This window comes from Xyrauchen texanus, chromosome 33 (assembly GCF_025860055.1).
Source record: "Xyrauchen texanus isolate HMW12.3.18 chromosome 33, RBS_HiC_50CHRs, whole genome shotgun sequence".
NCBI lineage: Eukaryota > Metazoa > Chordata > Actinopteri > Cypriniformes > Catostomidae > Xyrauchen > Xyrauchen texanus.
Window position 1 is genome coordinate 10,758,063 of NC_068308.1, and position 21,374 is coordinate 10,779,436.

General features: G+C 35.9%; 2 protein-coding genes across 2 annotated transcripts; one reads left to right on the top strand and one right to left on the bottom strand.

Moving 5' to 3' along the window:
- The first annotated feature begins 1,560 nt into the window (after positions 1–1,560).
- On the top strand, positions 1,561–3,729 carry rbp4 (retinol binding protein 4, plasma). Its single transcript, XM_052102353.1, has 6 exons — positions 1,561–1,687; positions 1,850–1,968; positions 2,060–2,196; positions 2,295–2,401; positions 3,157–3,369; positions 3,492–3,729. Exons 2-6 carry the CDS (start codon positions 1,867–1,869, stop codon positions 3,509–3,511), a joined length of 579 nt encoding a protein of 192 aa, XP_051958313.1. The 5' UTR covers positions 1,561–1,687; positions 1,850–1,866; the 3' UTR covers positions 3,512–3,729.
- Positions 3,730–5,609: 1,880 nt separating this feature from the next.
- On the bottom strand, positions 5,610–18,049 carry LOC127626517 (centrosomal protein of 55 kDa-like). Its single transcript, XM_052102348.1, has 8 exons — positions 17,599–18,049; positions 16,299–16,571; positions 13,143–13,187; positions 12,895–13,045; positions 10,629–10,912; positions 9,753–9,824; positions 9,546–9,671; positions 5,610–6,298 (listed from the first exon to the last, which is right to left on the bottom strand). The coding sequence occupies exons 1-8, from the start codon at positions 17,794–17,796 to the stop codon at positions 6,089–6,091; spliced, it is 1,359 nt and encodes a 452-aa protein (XP_051958308.1). The 5' UTR covers positions 17,797–18,049; the 3' UTR covers positions 5,610–6,088.
- Positions 18,050–21,374: the final 3,325 nt, after the last annotated feature.

Here is a 21,374-nt window from a genome sequence, read left to right on the forward strand (position 1 = left end):
GCTCAGTAGGGATTTGCCCGAAGCTGAATACCTTATTCGGAAAGGCACGGATAATTACTTCAAAAAGAATAATGGATTAATCTTAATAATATAAAAAATATATATTTGTTTGACTGATAATCCATAAAATACTCCATAGAGTATTCATCTATTAGGAATATTCCTCCTTATGTAAAATAAAGAAAGTGAAACATGCTTTTCTTATTATTCTTCTTTAATCTGTGCTAAATTTGAAAATGTTGAACTCTGGTAAAGTGCTAAATAAATGTAAAATTCTGATTATTATTATTTAACTAAATGATGGTGTCCTATCGTAGAAAATTCCTGATAGACTTATGGGAATTTCATGTGTTTGTAGGCTATATTGATTTTATTTTAATGTTTGAATTTGTATTTATTATTGGCTTGACATTTCACATTTTGCTTGACACCCCTTTCTTCCAGAAAATGTAAGAGTTATACAGATATTAATATCTGAAATACCAGGAGAAACCACAGTTAACAACATATTCCACAGTTAATGTCGCCTACAAATTCAGCTTCATCTGGTAAGATTTTTTAAAATATATTTTTAAATAATAATTGTATAATAATGTTATTATTAGGCTATTATTATGAAAAGGTTAATTAAAGGCATATTTTATTAATAGAAACTTGTAATTAAAGAAAAAAAGTTTCATTTAGTTTTGATGCAATAAACGGGTTAAGCCCCGCCCACATCTGGTTCTATTCGAATATTGAGACAGATAATTTTGTCATATGAACAGATGTAGATACAAATGCAGATAATTGCTCCGCTGCACACCCAGAGTGCTCAGTGATGTCATACAATGGCAGTTTATAGTGACCACCTCTTCTTCAGGCTTCATAAGGATGTAAAAGTATAATTCAGAAGTCTAATAAATTATTTTATGTGACTCATGCCTTGTTTTGAAGACATACGATAAGGTTTGGTGAGAAAAAACTGAAATATAATGTATTATTTAGTGAAAATCTTGAATGAACATTGATATACTGTGAGCGTTCATTAGTCTGGACGAGATCTTTAGAGCTTCTTGTATGAGAGCAACAGTTCATTCAGTCTGGTTTGCCATCTTTAACACCAGCTAAAGACAGCAAACCAGCTTAGGCTAGTTTAAGCCTAGGGTAGAGCACCAAAAAGTTCTAAAAAAGACAGAAATTCTTCACATTTTTAATTTGGTTTGTCACTTTAAAAAGGGTAAGAATATGACTTCACACATAAGTTAGCAAATGTAAGCCAATTGGTTACTACTACTACTATTATGAACCTAGAAACATTCTACGTTGAAATGACAGAAACCTTCCTATGTGAACCGGCTCCAGAGAACACAATATTATAATTTAGAAATGAACGTGTTTAGATAACTTGTGCTAAAAAATTCCTGGTGTTTGCTTTAGCATTACAAATGCTCTTGCACAATCCAGCTGCAAGCTGAAGAAAAACACATTTGGGAAGGGGCAGAGGTCAACACTGTAACGCTCCCCCTGGACCTGAAACCCTGCTGTTATGTAAAAACACTTATCCAATGACAGAGATGGTGGAGACAGATTTTCGGGTCTTTGGGTGGGACTATGAAATGCCCCCAGAAACCTAGTCCTATATAAATCCACCTTCCAGAAATTCAGCTGCAACACAGCAAAACTAATTTCAGATACTCTGATCAAGGTACGCTCTTGGAAATGATGAATTCAGATGTTTGAAAATCCTGAAATCCAACAAAGATATGGATTTTGAAATTGCTCTGCTCTGCTTGTGGATTTCATTACATTTGTTGGTGTATTCTTAACTAATTTACCAATACTCATGATTTTTACCACTGTTTAACAGCTCAAACAGATAGCAGCATGCTAAGGCTCTGTGTAGCTCTCTGTGTGCTAGCAACATGCTGGGCACAGGACTGTCTGGTGAGCAACATCACAGTCAAACAAGACTTTGACAGAAACAGGGTAAGTGAAATTATTTTCCTCAATCCATGTGCTCCATGTGTCTTTGCTTGAGGTGGTTGATTGTTCTCATAATTGTTCACTCGCCTTGCAGTATCAAGGTATATGGTATGCCGTGGCCAAGAAAGACCCTGTTGGACTTTTCCTTCTTGATAACATTGTTGCCAATTTCAAAGTGGAGGAGGATGGAACAATGACAGCCACTGCTATTGGCAGAGTCATCATTCTGAAGTGAGTTCAAACAGGATTTATTTTGTTTTTGTTGAGGGGGAAAAATGGTACTTCCTCTGTTCTGAAACGCCTAACAATCTTCTCATGCTACCCTTCAGCAACTGGGAGATGTGCGCCAACATGTTTGGCACTTTTGAAGATACTGAAGATCCCGCCAAGTTCAAGATGAAGTACTGGGGAGCCGCTGCATATCTGCAGACTGGATGTAAGTGTAGACTGATTGTTGCGAAGTATATGCAAAGAGAAAATTTGACATGACACAGTCCCTTGTTATATCAGCCAATCTTAATCGCAAAGTAAACCCTGACAGATTGATCAGGACTCAATGCAAAGCAGATACGCCACTTATTATATGGCCAATTACCAAATAAAGAATAAATGGACATGTTAATATTGGTTTAAGTTGAAATAAGTTTACTATGTGAGAAGATAGGCCTATAATATGTGAAATAAGTTGCCAGGGACAACAATTATACAGTTTTGCGGTCATTAATCCCAATTATAAACGCATAGTTCCAACTTCCAATTCCAATTGGGTGAGCCATGTTTGAAGCCGTTGCACGCTTGTGACTACACATTTCATATTAACGCGGCACGTTGCTATGTTGCTCGGCAATTTCAAACTCCTACAGTTTGTAAGGAACTATATTACTTATTATACTATTATACTATTACTATATTACTGAGAATTACTACTAATCTTTTTAACGGTTTATTGAACATCAAAGTGTCTCATCAAAATGCTACACAGGGACTTCTGAAAACACAAGTGATGACTCGGTTGTGAATGGTTGTTGAACTGGTTTGGAAGAACCGATTTGATAAACTGAATCAGATTTCCCAACTCTAGGCCTATTCGTATTTGATTGCAAAAAAGCATTAGAATCAAGTATTCCAGAGAGTTAATGTCTGACTCTTTGCCATGTGTATGTTCATGGCCTGTTTCTGACCATTCCACAGATGACAACCACTGGATCATTGACACCGATTACGATAACTATGCCATCCACTACTCCTGCAGAGAACTCGATTACGATGGAACCTGCTTGGACGGATACTCCTTCATCTTCTCCAGACATGCCGATGGCCTCAGGCCTGAAGACCAGAAGAACGTCACTGAGATTAAACAACATATTTGCTTCCTGGGCAAATACAGACGCGTTTCACACACCGGTAAGATAGCCACACGCCTCATTAATTATGTTGATGAGCTCATTACCATTCAAAAGTTGTCAGAATGAAAACAAGGAAAGTCAAAATGGACTAATATGTTTTTCACTTTTTTCATATGACAGGTTTCTGTGATGCTGCTTAAACCATCACTGCACTACTGGGGTTTTGATGATGTATTCTTTCCAGTTTTAGTTTCCTGCTGATATGAAAATACAAAGCATAACATATCACAAGAGAAATCATAATCATTTTGCACACATCAAATGTGAAAATGTGTAGAACGTTTTTTTTTTAAATGCACAACAGATGTACAGTGTAACTTAACTTTTCATTTTCAAATAAACTTATCATAAAACAAGATGATTTTTTAAAATTTTTATTATTGAACTCAGCGATCAAATCCAGCAAATGCATCTCAATGTAATTAAAGCTATTTTCCAAGGAACACTCAAACTTTTTTCTTCTAACCAAAACTGCTGTGCAACTTGATTAATTTTGTGATCCCAAAAGTATCTGTAACTTTACATTTTTAAACAGCGGTTGTTAAAGGCAGTCATTGAATGAAAATAAAACATGTCAGTTAACATGTACTATTAGAGTCTTGATTTTTAGTCATTTTAATTCATTTTATTATTATTTAGTGTCATTTAAATAAGATTATTTCAATATTCTTATTTACATTATATATTAATAATGCAACATCACACAAGCAAGTGTGCGATATGGCCCTACATCAGCACTGCTGTGATTAGGCTTTAGGTAATTACAGCAGTGCTGATTTAAGGCCATATAGCACGCTTGTGAGTGTGATATTGTTTATATACAACAGTTCAATGAACAAGTACATTTGAAAAAATTAGGAGTACGCTCATAAAAACGCATTTGTGCATGGAACTACTTTCTTACGCAACGAATCAGAATCTGCCATTGCTGGTAAATTATGCGTCCAAGCCTCCATTAGTAATTCAAAACGTTTATTTCAGAAATAGTATCATGGCTTGTGCTGTTTCTAACAAGTTATTGGATAAACAAGGATAGATGGCTGGATGTGTGCGTGTGTGTGAGAGAAAGAGAGAGAGAGAGAGAGATGGAGCGTGTGCAATCACCTGTTGCCACACCCAATCAGAGATGCTGTCAGCTTTCTCAGTGGAAAATAGACGCCCAAGCGGGGATATTCCTCTCTATTTTGCGGTAGCCGGTGTGCGAGTGTCATTCACTATAGAAACAGCGATGTCCTTTTAAACAGTATGTATCCAATATGGAAACTCCGATAAAAGGTAAGCACTTGAGTTCTGTAATAAAACAGTCTGTTGTGCCTCTCAGCATGAGCCTTAATCCTGAAGTTGTCCGTTTAATGCCGTTTAAAGCTATTTCCTAGCTTTGGTGACGTATTAGTAATACAGCGATCATGGAGCGCAGTTCTATGTAAACAATGACTAACGGATTCACTTTGTCACCAACTGGCTCATATTACACACAAAAATAAAGCCAGTAACTCCTTACAGATACACTTTAGTTTAGAACAGCATGAACGTGGAGTGATACACACAGTGAAGCGTGAAGAGTGCTGATGGTGTCATACCATCAGTGCTCATGGAACGTCTCTCGTCCAATCAGATTCGAGGACCGGAACTAACTGTGGTATATTTTTAAGTAATCTTGGAAGCCCTCCTTGCTTTATTTCCCTAGTGGGCACCAGTCCATATTGGTTTTAGATGGACTTTGTGCTTCTCTACTTTCATCAGACTAGTTGAATTTATATTGTCATATTTAAAAAAACACAAGGAAAGACAAAGGTGAGTGTTTCAAAGAATTATGAGAAAGGGTCAAGGGTAATAATTACTCTTGGTGGTTTGGATCTAGTCACACTCTGCATGCAAAAAAAATGGGTGGTTACATTCAAAGAGGGTTACAAACAAACACACTAGTTTTTGAGAAATTCATGCTTTTATTGCTTACCTAGCAGTTAAATCAATCATGGCACCTTCCTTGAATCAACACATTAATAGATTCTTTCTCCGACAGCTACTCTAGCTTCAACTAGTCCCAGCTTTAAATAGTTTAATGCAGGATTTACACATGCAATCTTATTCAAGCCAGATCTGGTTTGCAAAGTTAGGACTGCTGGCCAGTAATGAATCTGTACTGCACAAGAAACACATCAGAGCCACCGTATGGATAAATGAGAAAACTGGGAAACAACACAACACGTCTTTTTTGTTTAGTTTTTTGTCTTCTTCCTTTAATAATGTAAGCAGATGATTCAGTACAGAAGTGTTTGACCTTTTCTGGTTATTTTGCAAGTGTAACATTGATAAGAAAAATCAGTAACAATACATGAAAGTAGAAAGTGAATATTGCCTTAATATTGATTATTATTAAGGCATTACATGTATATGAACTGCTCGGGAAACAGCATCCTTGTCACCAAAATAGAACTAAGAAAATAACATTCATATCTAAATTCATACATTTATTTTTAAATATACAGTGTAAACGTGCTTTTATGAACACCCTAGGAAAGTCACTACAACTGTTCAAATTCACAAATTCAAAACACCATTTATTTGACCGGGGGGAAATTAAAAACGGCAGTTAATAAAAAAAACGAGAGATTTCTTTAAAATCTTTAAAAAATGCTCTACAGTATATAACAAATAAAGCTTATCCACACAGTAGCAAGAAGCTGGTAAAATTCTCTTGTATTTGTGAGACAGTTTCAGCTGAAGCAGTAGTCAAGGTGGGCGAGAAGATCTCGGTGTTGACTGGTGGGGTATGAAGCGCCACAGTTTGGACACTCTAGGATACTTTCATCTAGTGTGTTATGGACTTTAGATGGAGACGTGGTTCGATCTTGAATAGTCAAACTCTCAAAATCCCTCCTGTTATAGGTGCTGGGCTCCGAGAAACGAGACTCTCTCTGCTGTTTCTGATTGTCAAAACATAGAAATGATTGAGTCATTCCATTAAAGGAGTACCATTTTTGTCCATATCATTTAATGGAAAGCACTAAACACAAAAATCTTTCCTTAAAGGAATTGTTCACCCAAAAATGAAAATCTGATGATAATTTGGTCACCCTCAGGCCATTCAAGATGTAGATTACCTTCTTTCTTCATCAGAACAGGATTTAAGATTTTAGGAAAGTATCCCAGGTTTTTAGCTTTGTCCAGTACAAGTGAATGGACACCAAATTTTGACGGTCTAAAAAGCATATTTAGGCAGCATCAAAGTAATCCACACAACTCCAGTTGATCAAGTAATGTCTTCTGAAGTGAATTGATACGTTTGTGTAAAAAAAAAAAAGCTAATTAAAACGTTTTTAACTTTTAAATCAGCGCTTCTGTCAGCTCTCTATAGTAGGGATGGGCATTTTGTCTACTCGAGTACTTGGACTAATTACTAAAGGGGTAATGACATGTACATAACTGTATATAAAATAACACGTCTGACAAACGTCTTTGGCTGCTGCATGAATTGACCTCACGTGAAGTACGTTCCTCTGTGGTAAACAGAGCGGAACTTCTGAATTCTCGCATGATGCCAACGTGATGACGTCACACGACTGCGGCGTGAGGCATTCAGTGTTTAGAGGAAGCGATTTTTAAAGTTAATAAAGTTTTAATTAGCGATTCGTTTTTCACACAAACATATCGATTCACTTCAGAAGACATTACTTGATCGGCGGGAGTTGTGTGGATTACTTTGATGCTGACTAAATATGCTTTTTGGACCATCAAAAATTGGTGTCCATTCACTTGTACTGGATGAAGCTAAAAACCTGATATACTTTCCTAAAAATCTTAAATCCTGTTCTGATTTAGAAAGAAGGTAATCTACATCTTCGATGGCCTGAGGATGAGTAAATTTTAAGCAAATTGTAAATGTAAATCTTGAATATATAGTTGGAAATTTTAATATGGTAGATATAAATCAAAATATATAAATGTAATCCTGAATATATTGATGTAACTCTGAAAATATAGTTATAAATATAAATATATATTCAAACTATAAAAATATATGAATATAACACTAAAATTCCACATATATAGTTTATACATCTGAATATCTAAATATAATTCCTAAATATACAGGTGAAACTCCAAAAATGTAGAATATCGTGCAAAAGTTCATTAATTTCAGTAATTCAACTTAAAAGGTGAAACTAATATATTATATAGACTCATTACAAGCAAAGAAAGATATTTCAAGCCTTTATTTGATATAATTTTGATGATTATGGCTTACAGCTTATGAAAACCCCAAATTCAGAATCTCAGAAAATTAGAATATTGTGAAAAGGTTCAGTATTGTAGGCTCAAAGTGTCACACTCTAATCAGCTAAACACCTGCAAAGGGTTCCTGAGCCTTTAAATGGTCTCTCAGTCTGGTTCAGTTGAATTCACAATCATGGGGAAGACTGCTGACCTGACAGTTGTGCAGAAAACCATCATTGACACCCTCCACAAGGAGGGAAAGCCTCAAAAGGTAATTGCAAAAGAAGTTGGATGTTCTCAAAGTGCTGTATCAAAGCACATTAATAGAAAGTTAAGTGGAAGGGAAAAGTGTGGAAGAAAAAGGTGCACAAGCAGCAGGGATGACCGTAGCCTGGAGAGGATTGTCAGGAAAAGGCCATTCAAATGTGTGGGGAGCTTCACAAGGAGTGGACTGAGGCTGGAGTTACTGCATCAAGAGCCACCACACACAGACGGGTCCTGGACATGGGCTTCAAATGTCAAACGTCTTACCTGGGCTAAAGAAAAAAAGAACTGGTCTGTTGCTCAGTGGTCCAAAGTCCTCTTTTCTGATGAGAGCAAATTTTGCATCTCATTTGGAAACCAAGGTCCCAGAGTCTGGAGGAAGAATGGAGAGGCACACAATCCAAGATGCTTGAAGTCCAGTGTGAAGTTTCCACAGTCTGTGTTGGTTTGGGGAGCCATGTCATCGGCTGGTGTTGGTCCACTGTGCTTTATTAAGTCCAGAGTCAACGCAGCCGTCTACCGGGACATTTTAGAGCACTTCATGCTTCCTTCAGCAGACAAGCTTTATGGAGATGCTGACTTCATTTTCCAGCAGGACTTGGCACCTGCCCACACTGCCAAAAGTACCAAAACCTGGTTCAATGACCATGGTATTACTGTGCTTGATTGGCCAGCAAACTCGCCTGACCTGAACTCCATAGAGAATCTATGGGGCATTGCCAAGAGAAAGATGAGAGACATGAGACCAAACAATGCAGAAGAGCTGAAGGCTGCTATTGAAGCATCTTGGTCTTCCATAACACCTCAGCAGTGCCACAGGCTGATAGCATCCATGCCACGCCGCATTGAGGCAGTAATTAATGCAAAAGGGGCCCAAACCAAGTACTGAGTACATATGCATGATTATACTTTTCAGAGGGCCGACATTTCTGTATTTAAAATCCTTTTTTTTTTTTATTGATTTCATGAAATATTCTAATTTTCTGAGATTCTGAATTTGGGGTTTTCATAAGCTGTAAGCCATAATCATAAAAATTATATCAAATAAAGGCTTGAAATATCTTACTTTGCTTGTAATGAGTCTATATAATATATTAGTTTCACCTTTTAAGTTGAATTACTGAAATTAATGAACTTTTGCACGATATTCTAATTTTTCGAGTGTCACCTGTATAGTATTAAATTCCCATTCAAACAGCATTAAATCACATTTATATATACATTTAAAAAAAAAAACGGATTTGAATTAATTTTAATTTTATTACCTCAAATTTATAAAGAACTGTCATTTCATAATTTAACATTCATGATTTTCAGTTTTTTCCTGCTTGACAAGATGCATTAAGCATAACAGTTTCATAGAACTGACAGAAAAAAAAACAGTAGGGGCCTATTTCTATATTTATTCTGCTATTTATAGAAAAGTAATATTGTTGACTCTTGAATGTTAATGATAAGAGGCCATATCCTTGATAATGGGGAAAACTGCAGCTATTTTGGCTCGAAATGTTTAATCGCATCCCCATCACAAATTCAAACTGTCACAACATATTTGCAGTTTATAAGCACTTAAACACCCTTCCCGATTAATAATTGAAAACTATTAAAAATGATTATGCATTATTAATATGAAACATACGACAAGCACGTCAGCGGTATTCAGCATGCATCAGGTAATATCTCAGAACTTACACAAGTCTCCAGTCGTGTAATCTGGTCTCTGGCTTTCCGCAGCTCTTTCAAAACTTTGTGCAGTTGTTGCTGTAAGGTTTGTCGGTCCAGTTTTTCATGTTCAGACTCTCTAGTCGACAACTGGATCTGCAGGAATGACACCGTTTAATGTGCTGGAAGTTTCACAGCTCGACTATGACAACTGATGTTAAACAGTGATCTAAATACCTGTTGCTCCAACAGAGCGATTCTGTTCTGCTCTTCCTGCTGGTTCATCAGAGATTTCTGCAGTAGCTTCACCTGTCAAAAAAGCAACTTGAAACTATTCAAGAGATATCATAAAAGGAATAATTCACCCAAACAAATGACAATTCATTCATCATTTACTCACCCCCATGTTCCAACCACATATTTTCCTTTAAACATTTTTCTTCCGTAAAACACTGAAGGAATAGTTAGACAGAATGTCTGTGCTGCTCTTTTCCATATAATGGAAGTGAATGGTGATTTATGCTGCTAAGCTTCAAAAAAGGATAAGAAAAAGCACCATAAAGGTATCTTAAAAGCAGTCCATACGACTTGAGTGCTATATTGCAAGTGTTCTGAAGCCATGTGATCGCTTTGTGGAACGAACCGACTGAAATTTAAGCCATTATTCACTGAAAATCTTCATTATTCCGAAGCTCTCAAATCTCATTTGCGTTCATGTTTTTTAAGCACCTTCCAACCTGGCACAATGTGTGTAAATGCGGCACTTATTAATTGACACCTTGCAAATGAGATTTGACATTTATGACAAAGAGGAAGATTTCAGTCTGGTCTTCATACAAAGCTGTTGTATGACACGTGTGTGCAAGTGTAATGATGTTGTATGGAAAAAAAATCTGAGTAAAGAGTCTCTTAAATTCTCATTTTGTGTTCCATGCAAAAAAATAACAGCATACAGGTTTGAAACAAGTAAACAAACTTGTCACTTTGGGGTGAACTTTTCCTGCTTCAAAACAAATGAGGTTACAGATTTTCATGTGTTAAATGCACTATACATTTTACATGAATGCGCAAATAAATGCAAACATGAACATTGCATGATTTCTATCTTATCACCTGCAGCATTAGCTCAGCCACCCTCTTCCTCTCCTCGTCTAGTCTGGAATTGGCCGTCTCCAGCTCACTCTGCAGTCGGGCGCTTCGCTCCGCTGAACACCTCCTCTCATCAAGCACAGCCTCCCATCCACTTCTTCTCTCCTCCAGCAGTTGCTCCTGTGCCCGTGTCAACTCCCTGCTCTTCTCCTCATACCTTCCTCTCAAATTCTCAAATTCTCCCTGGATTTTGCTGGCCCGGGCCCGTTCAGCCTCCAGCTCAGTTTGGGCCGCCTGCCCTGACTGGCCTGTGTCAGAGGAGAGGAGAAAGGACGAATGTTGCCACTGGGTTATATAGAGCATTCAGATGTTGCATATAAACATAATGAGTATTGATACATCAATCATATGAATCATCTGCAAGAGATGCTTCTTGTTGTCCATTATGAGCATTTTAAAGAGGAAAATGTGACTTTCTGCTTTGGTTATAACTATAATTCGCAACTTTGTCACCTTTTTCACACCTGATGAGTTGGCATCCCTGTTTTTAAATGTTGTAAGATATTTCAAATTTCCAGAACAATATGTGCAATTAATGGTTATCCTAGTAATCAATCGAAACTAAAGTTTTATCTAAAACAGCAATGTTATGATCAGAAACCACACGCAAAGCAAAGCGCTCCAGTCCCAGATGCTGTTTCTTCCACTGGCTGCCAACAGAAGGATTGATTTAGGAACATCTGTTTGAAAAAGCTTTGGATAATTTGTTTGTGTGCTCTTTTCACTTTATTGGCAAGAAGTCAACAGCTGGGATTAATAATATTATCCACCCTTATGATCCAGCTTCAATAGAAGTCCAGAAACGGAGTGATGATGAGTTACATAAACAATAGCATTATTGTGCTAACAGGTGTGTGTGCATGTGAATGCTTTGTGTTTTGAAATGGCATTATTACGGAGTATAAAAAGGTGACTGTGTTTTCATGCTGTGATACTAAATGGATAATTCTACAGTTAAAGACCATAATTATTAGATAAGTACAGTAGTGACAAGTTTTATCATGTTTGAAATGAACTGTATTGTGATTTTCCACCTGCCTACAATTCACTTTCTTTTGAGTGTCTTTGCAGAATGTGCATCTCTTCCCTTATGGGGAAAAGGTGATTTGGAAAACCGTTTGGAATTCAGTGTCAATTAAATGTAATTGTTCAGTGCTTTTAATAATACATACTGTTTTATAGTTGCTTTATAGAGAACATTGAACTTTAGCATACAATGTTTATAATGCATGTCCAAATAAATATGTTTAATTGTATTTCATGTATTTCTTTTTATACGGTACATTTTATTGTGTGGCTTCTAATACATAGTTATTTCCTACACAAGAATAATAAATATAATCTATCAACAGGATCAGTTGCTCAGTCAACACTAAAACATAAAAGCTAGACTGAGATTACTACATATTCATCTCCTGCAGAATAATTGTATTTTATCCCAAAAAACAGAAGCATGACAGTATAATCGCCTGAGTCATGTAATACACGAGCATCCTGCAGTCTGGACCTCCCCCTTAATCTGCAGAAAGTGCATCTTGGTACAACAAACTCTTCAGGTTCTGACTACACTCAATATTTGCTTTAAAATAACCAGAATTGTCTACAGTTCTCAAAACACGTCCAACTTTACAGCTGTGAAGGCACTAATATGCTACATAGCTTTTCAGGTTAGCCTGCTCAGGTTATTCCAAAGGATAAAGAATCAACAAAATAACTAAAATGCTTCTATTTGTGATATTTGGACATCATCTTCAAACACATAATAATTAACGTATAGGTGAGGTAGAACCAACGCCTGCAGAAACAGGTGTATAAAACATTATAATCATAACATTATAAATCGCAAATATTATTAAATCGATTTTTCCAGGTATTATAGACCTTCTTGGTAGATTCATTTGAAAAATTATTATTTTTGAATTTCTGTTCAGGAGACGTTTCAAGTTTTGGCTTTCGTGCATGGACGGGTTTTTAAAATGTCAGTTGGTATTACTAGTTAGCTGCGACATAATGTATGATGCCCAAAGGCATAGGGTGTCTTGTGTTTTCTTAATGGCATGAATCACACTGAAGGCCTAGACTTTAAATGCACAGCCCACCACTGCCTTTAAAGGACCTTTAGAAAACTGGGACTGATTCTAAAGAGAGGTTCTGCTTCTTGGTCTACGTCACTTCCAGATATCATCCCCTCTTTAGTATATCACATCTAGGAGGCCAGATTTTTATTTACCATCTGAATTGGCTTCTGTGTGCTGTTGTTGGAGTACATGATTGGCTTTGTTTAACTGTGTCTCCAGCTCCTTGGTCCTGGCCAGAACCCCCTGAACATAGGCCTCCCGCTGCTGGTCATAAACAAGCCAGTTACGGTTCTTATCCAGTGCCTGTACACAATAACAGAGAGAGGAAAGAAAACACATCAGTCTAGCTGCAGACAGCATCACGGATGTCTTATTTGAAAAATCTGTGTTGTGAACTTACATCTCGTAACTGATCATGCACTGCTGCAAGCTCTCCAGATGGAACCTGCGACGACACCAATAATGCAACATGTCACAAAATAAATAAAAATAGATAAATATGTGTGAGATTTCAAAAATAAAATGAAGCTTAAAAATGCATCAAGCTCAAGAAGAAAAGTAAAATATAAATATTTTATTTTATTTAATAAGACATCAAATTTATATTTTTAAATGTAAAGTATATACATATTTAATAATGTTTTTTTTTTTTATCTAATTTATATCGAATTTAAATGTATAATAATTTAAAAGGTACACTCAGTAACTTTTGCATTTGTGCCATCTTGGACTTACACTGACACCTAGTGGCTTGGATGCAGCGTCATTTAAAATCAATAGTTTTCAGTTTCAGATGCCATTGAAGAAATTCACTTTACTCGGTCAGTCATGGTTCATTTAATCAATGTCCAATATCAAGGTGGATACTGAGATTTAGCAAGTAGTATTCGGCTGGTCATGTGATTCTAACATGGCCTCTATATGTAAAATAAAACAGCTTTTATAAGGTAAAAGCAACTGATATGACTGAAGTCCTCATCTCATGTGATTGCTCATGATTTTATACCTATGTTTCAAAATATCTATTAATTTCTTTAGCAGTAAAACTTACTTTTAATGAGGAAAAAATTTCAAAGTGCACGTTAAATTCTATAAACGCTAAAAAAATGTATGTATCAATCTATCATTTAAATTTGATCTCATTTATTCATATTAAAATGATATGCATTTAAGTCTATAAATATTGTCATATTATCTACCGGTAATATAAATTGTACCTTTAAGTCTACAAATATCAAAATGTACCTTTGATTTAAAAATTCTCTATATGTATTAATGCATATACAAATTTACATATAATTTTTATGTAATTAATATAGAATTTAAATGTATATAAATGTCTTCATGTCGATAAACATTTAGATATTAATTTTATCAATGTACTTTAAAAATTATCTGATTTATATAAAATTTAAATGTATATATTTATCAATGTCTTATATACATATTTACTATCTATCTATCTATCTATCTATCATTTAAATTGGATCTCATTCATACAGTATTCAGACAGAATGCATCTCCTTCCTGAGCGGTATGATGGCTGTGTGGTCCCATGGTGTTTATACTTGCCTACTATTGTTTGTACAGATGAACGTGGTACCTTCAAGCGTTTTGAAATTGCTCCCAAGTATGAACCAGACAGAGGTAATTTTTTTTATTTTCCCATGAAGTCAAGCAAAGAGGCACAGAGATTGAAGGTAGGCCTTAAAATACACACACAGGTACACCTCCAATTGACTCCAATTAGCCTATCAGAAGCTAATCGGCTAATTGCCTAAATGGTTGACGTAATTTTCTGGAATTTTCCAAGCTGCTTTAAGGCACAGTTAACTTGGTGTTTGTAAATTTCTTACCCACTGAAATTGTGATATAGTCAATCAAAAGTGAAACAATATGTCTCTAAACAAATGCTGGAAAATTATTCATGTCATGCACAAAGTAGGTGTCCTAAATGACTTGCCAAAACTATTGTTTGCTAATATGAAATCTGTGGAATGGTTAAAAAATTAGTTTTAATGACTTAAACCTAAGTGTAGGTAAACTTCTGACTTCAACTGTACAGGAAATTAGAAACCTTGAGCTGATCTGTAGTAAGACTTCGGCTGATGCTAAACTCCCTCCAATCAATGGGCCTACCACCATAAGCCTGTCAACTTTTCCCAGAAGGTTAAGATATCTCTTAACAGGATGAATTGCTAGCATCATTTGCAAAGGCTACGTTGAGGTTACATCATAGCACAAAGTTAAGGCCCATAGATTTCATTTTAATGCCAATATGAGTATTACTTGAAAGCTGTTACACACTTCAGCTTTAATTTAAGCATATGTAAATAAAATAGCTATTGCACATTGTCTCTATGCAAATCAAAACAAGTACCATGATTACAATACTGTACAGTTGTCAATAATATAAGTTTCAGTGAATGAGCTTAATAATAAATTATCATAATAATATAATTCGAGACTAGTTATGTGACTTCTATGAGAAAAAAGCTACTGGTTGTGTTTGATGAAATAGTGCCATCTAGTGTGTGAACCACATCATGCATGTTTGCTTGGAAAAACAAGGTTTCTGAATGACAGGAAATCTCAAACACTTAAAAAATGTGCTAATTTTAAATAGGCCCAGAAGTAAATTTGCTCATAAGAATGGTGTTACAAGAGTGAACATACACATAATGACGAGAGGTTCAATACAAGTTAAGCTCAATCGACAGCATAACAATCATTCCCTCAAAAAGTAATTTTGACTTGCCCCTACTTTTCTTTAAAAATAGCAAAAATCTGGGTTACAGTGAGGCATTTACAATGGAAGTGAATGGGTCCAATTTGTAATTGTTACAATAAACACTGTTTCAAAAGTATTGCCACAAGACATAAAAAAATATGCGTGTAATTACGGGATTTTAGGGTGATACATTTAATTAATAAACTTTTCTGTGTAAGTTATAGCCAAATTTACAACTTCGTAGCCATGACAATGTAATGTCAACAAACCTTAAAACCCTTTTTACTACTTAACTACTTAAAAGCTCAAATAATACATGAGTTTTATCAGAAGAATTCATGCAAGTTCTTTAATAAAATGATTGCCTTCACATGCCTTTAAACCTTTCAAAAATGGTCCCAATTCACTTCCATTGTAAGTGTCTCACTGTATCCTCCATTTCTGCTTTTTTAAAGAACAGGAGGGATACGTCAAAATTATTTTTGTGGTAATCATCAACATTATGCCACACATGCTGTTGATTATGCTTAACTTGTAATGAAACCGGAATCTAGTCATTGGGGCTACTTTTATGGTGCTTTTTTAGCCTTTTTTGTAGCTTGACGGCCCCTGGCCCAATCCACTTTTACTCTATGGAAGAGAGCACCTCAGACATTCTCCTAAACTTCTCCTTTTCTGTTCCACAGAAGAGAACCAATCATGCACGTTTGGAACAAGATACGGGTGAGTAAATTATTTTTTGGTGAACTATCACTTCAATCAGAAACTTTCAATAACAAAATTCCTAACAATACACTTCTGAAATTATTTAAAAAATGTCTGTACCTGCAAATCAGCCTTTTGTTTCTTGAGTCCATCACACCTCTCAGAAACAGCACAATACTTGTTTTTCAGGTCTTCTGTCTCCTTTGAGAGCGCCTGGAACTGTGTCTCTCTCTGCTCTGCCTCCTGTTGTTTCTGCTCCAGCTGGTTCTGCAGTGAGGACACCACTTCCCCATGCACAGCTCGCAGCTGCTGTCTGAGGCTTGAGATCTCCTGGTCTTTCCCCAGCAGCTGCTGAGAGTTCTTCTCCCTCAACGTTTCCAGAGCCAAAATCCTCTACGACAGATTTGAATTTTAAAAAGTGAAAATTGTTATACTTATTCACTTTAAAACATAGTCATGTATGACTCTTTTTTTAATTAATTGATTAATCAATAAATTTACAAATTCAAAAGAGAGAGTATAAGTAGGCACACATAGAATCGAGATCCCTCTGCAGATTTCTGCAAAATTCAAACACCTCTCATAAAGTTTTACTCATCCCCTGCCCCTTGGGTGTGTTTATTAAATATTTTGGCTACCAAAAAAAAGAGATTCTGTCTAGGCCAGTTAGATGACAATAAAAAAGGTACTGCAAAATAATTAATGATTTATTAAAAAGGAAGAAAATCAAACATAACAAGAAATATAAAATACAAAAGACAAAAACATGGCAATAAATTAATTGAAATGATGTACATGTATATATTACCATTCAAACTTTCTTTCAAGGTTTGGACTATACTGTATTAAACCGTTAGCTATCTTACTCGTGAAGGACCCACTTCACCCTCAGTGGCCAATCACATTAACAAATTCCACAAACTACAAAATGAACACACATCCAGCACCTTTTTCAGCACTGTAGTTTAGCTACTGTCATATATTTATTATTTTATTTATATATTTTTATCCAAGCACATGTCTTTCTTTCCTTAGTTGTTTCTTGTCTAGTTATGTTTTGTCTTCTTGTTCTTGTTCATTTTACTGTATTCACTTGTTTGTTTTCTTGTAATGCTTTGGCAATATATAAAGAGAAGAGAGCGAGAGGAGAATGTATTCATGTATTTATTTATTTATTGATTGATTCATATTTTCTATATGTACTACATAATTATTCATTTGTTCATTGCTCATGTAATGGCCAATGCTTTGGCAATACTGCACAAGTCATGCCGATAAAGCTCGACTGAATTGAATTGAGGAGAGAGAGAGAGAGAGAGAGAGAGAGAGAGAGAGAGAGAGAGAGAGAGAGAGAGATTCATGATTTGAGATCATATTTCTTGTCATTTTTTCAGCTTTCATGTGTAAATCATGAACTCACCTCGAGAAATTTGGCTCTATCAGAGTCTGAATGTGTGTGCTGATGTTTTCCATTCCCCTTCATTTCCTCCAGACTTTTCTTCAGCTGGTGGTTTTCTCTCTTCAGTTTCTCCATCTCCATTTCCACTGACTTTGAGCTGGTGTTGCTTTTAAAGCCCAGTCTATTCACAAGAGTCTCTTTGGCCCCCTTCGCTGCCATTGCTGGACTACTGTTTAACTCTAACCACGCTGAGAATACAAGAAAGGTCTGAAATTTGTTCACAACATGAACAAATGAACACGAGCCAGAGAGCCCCAAAGCTAATAAAGTCGAAGTTACTGAAAACAAACCGATACAGTAGCGTTATGATTTAAGAGAGTTAAAACGCGAAGTGAACTAAACAAAGAAATTTTGATTTACGATAAGGATTACTGCTCACTTTTCTAGTAGAAACGCTCCTGTCACTCTTCCGTGATAATGAAAACAAGTTTAAATGCGGCGCGTCTTGCGTCATATCCGGAACACGTCTAGTCGGGTACAGATGGCCAGTACTGCCAGTATTCTCTCCAGAAGACGCAGTGATTCTGTGTGCGAATCAAGCATTTGAATGAACATAATTCAGCATTGTACTGTTGGTGCCATATTTGGGTGTCTTTTGTAGTGCAATAAGTCTGCAATCTAAATGATTCATGAGAAAAATTATAATTTATTATAAAAATTGTTTAAATAATAGTATAATATAATATATTATTATTATTGTTAGTATTAGTATATTTTAAATAATTATACTTAAAATAATAATTATTGTTGTTGTTACTGTTGTTATATCTTTCATTATAACAAATAGAATATTTCTGTCACTAAATGAAATACAGGCACATGGGCCATCAGTGCAACAATGTTTTTGTTAAGAAATAATTATTATGTAATCCAATAAAAAAATTAATACAATTAATCTGTAATATGATTCATTAGAAAATATCTTTATCTTATGAAAACATGTTTAAATAATAATAATAATTACTAGAATTATCATATTTTATATATATATATATATATATATATATATATATATATATATATATATATATATATATATATATATATATATATATATATATATACAAGTATTTTAATTATTACTATTTTGTTGTTACTTTTTATTATTATAACTATAATTAATACTAAATGATGGGATTCCACAAGCAGAGTGTTCAGCACAAATGTAGCTGTGACCTTGCCATTGCAGAGAGAATGCAGTTCACTCTTGGATCTCATTTTTGGATCATTTAACCTGTGTTAGATATTTTTAATTGTCGCACACAGCAGATTTAACCTTTTCGCACGTAGGATCAACCCGGTGTGATTACGCTAGACTGGACTCTGATTTATTTATAATAACATATATAATATTTTTGTGTACATGGGCCATTCATATGACATGGAAACAGATATCCTCTGTGATTGTCAGTGTTTTTGTTCAGAAATAATTTACATATATTTGAATAAAAATGACAATTCAATTAATTAAACTCTAATATGATTAATGAGAAAATATCTTTTGAAATAACCTCACGATTTTTTTTAAATAATAAATACTACTATTAACATAATATTTTAAATAATTATCATTAAAATATTATTATTATTATTACTATTAATATTATATATTTTTTTGTCAATAATTTGTGTCATTCATATCACGCTGAAACAGAGATCCTCTGTGATTGTCAGTGCAACAGTTATTATTTTATAAATAATTCAAAAATAATTGAATAAAAAGACATTTAAGTGGGATTTTATGTCTGTGAATTTTTTGATAATTTTCTATTATATAGAATACATTTTGTAAGCATAATATTTTTTTATATAATGTTTTTGATGTCTCAAATGTAATGTCTATTTAACTGACTTAGCTTTCACGATGGTTGTCAGGAGAATGGTGGTCCTGTATGGGGTGTCACGTCTTGTCCTGTCATATCGTATGTTTTGCTCTTGTTCTTTCCTTCTACTCTCATGCCATCTATTGGCCCTCTTTTGTTACTTCTCTCCTTTTCCCTCGCTCCCCAGCTGTCTCTCGTCTCCCCCTAATTCTTCGTCTAATTCTTCCCCACCTGATTCCGTTTTCCCTGCTGATTAGCGCTCTACTTCTTTCCCTGCTTTCTCTGCCTTCATTGTCTGAGTCTCACTAGAGAACGCTACACGCTGTTTCTGTCTACCGTCAGAATTGTCCTGTCCTGTCCTGTCCTGTCCTGTCCTGTCCTGTCCTGTCCTGTCCTGTCCTGTCCTGTCCTGTCCTGTCCTGTCCTGTCCTGTCCTGTCCTGTCCTGTCCTGTCCTGTCCTGTCCTGTCCTGTCCTGTCCTGTCCTGTCCTGTCCTGTCCTGTGTTCCCGCTCCTCTGCACCCCTCTCTCCGTTAACCACCTGGATTTGTGTTCTATTCAGTTCGCCCCTTGCTGCTAGAGGTCTGGTGCCTACGCTCTCCCCTCTATCCCTGCCAACCCCAGGGGAATCCACAGCCTGTCGGCGTCACACTGCAAGCCCCGGCAGCCGCCTAAGGGAGGCCCGCTAAGGAGCGCTGAGGACTGCTCCCTTCATTCTTCGTCCGCGCTGCGGATTGTTTATGTTAACCTTTTCGCCTCTCAAGGAGAAGACTTTGTGTTTTGTAGTGATCTAATTTTGAACTTCATTAAAGACTGCTTTCTGTTATATCGCTTTTGGGTCCTCACTTACCTCACAACATGGGTCTGTGAATGGATTTAAAAATCAGTTTACAAATATCAAAACATACTATATATTTTTGTTCAGTATAGAATTGATTTTAAAATATTGTACATTAATGATACAGAAGGAAAAATATTTTTTAGGTTATAAATCTAGCTTTTTTATATTTGGGGTCACTCTTTGGCTGATGGTCCTTGGATCTGAAACAGTTTGCAACTTTTCCATTTTGTAAGCATCTCAGATGTCAGTCTATGTTTCAAAGACTCTTGAGATGTATCAGTAAATGATATGATGTTGCCTAATGGGAGTAGTGTGAAAGTTTGTTTGTTTAGTGTTGGTTCTGGCAAGGTCAGTGATGCTGCTGTGTGGGGGAGGGAGTTTGGGTTTTAGTGCTGGCACTGCACTCAACTGGACTAATCTGCACTAATGACACTGCTGGCTGATGCAGCTGTTTATATTTCACTCACACAAGCACAAACACACTTACTTTTTGGGCATAACCACTTCTAGCTGTCCAACAGTACAACATATGGGCCACATCATTTTCTGTGTGTGTCATGGAGGGTTTGAGATTTAGGTGTTGAAAGGCTGTCACCCTTCTTGGGTTTCATTATCAGAAATCCATCTCTCTGATGCAGCATTATTCACTGTGAATATACGTACAGTGTGTGCAGTGCTTAGAAAGCAAGCTGATCCACGATTCTCCAAGAGAGGAGGGGTAAAAGCTTGATGAAAATGTTTTTCCCTTTAGTCTGTCAGGATTTTCACTTCACTATAATTAATACTAAATGATGGGATTCCACAAGCAGAGTGTTCAGCACAAATGTAGCTGTGACCTTGCCATTGCAGAGAGAATGCAGTTCACTCTTGGATCTCATTCCTGCAGCCTTTCTTCAGTTAACAAATGTAAAGATCATTTGACATAACTGTCGCACACAGCAGATTTAAAGGGTGGAACGTGGGTTCTCATTACATTTCTATTCCCTCCTGGTTACCTTTTCTACCTCCCTAGAGACTCTCTCATTCCACCCCTTCTCCATTTGCTTCACTGTATAACAACAGCCATCCTTTCTT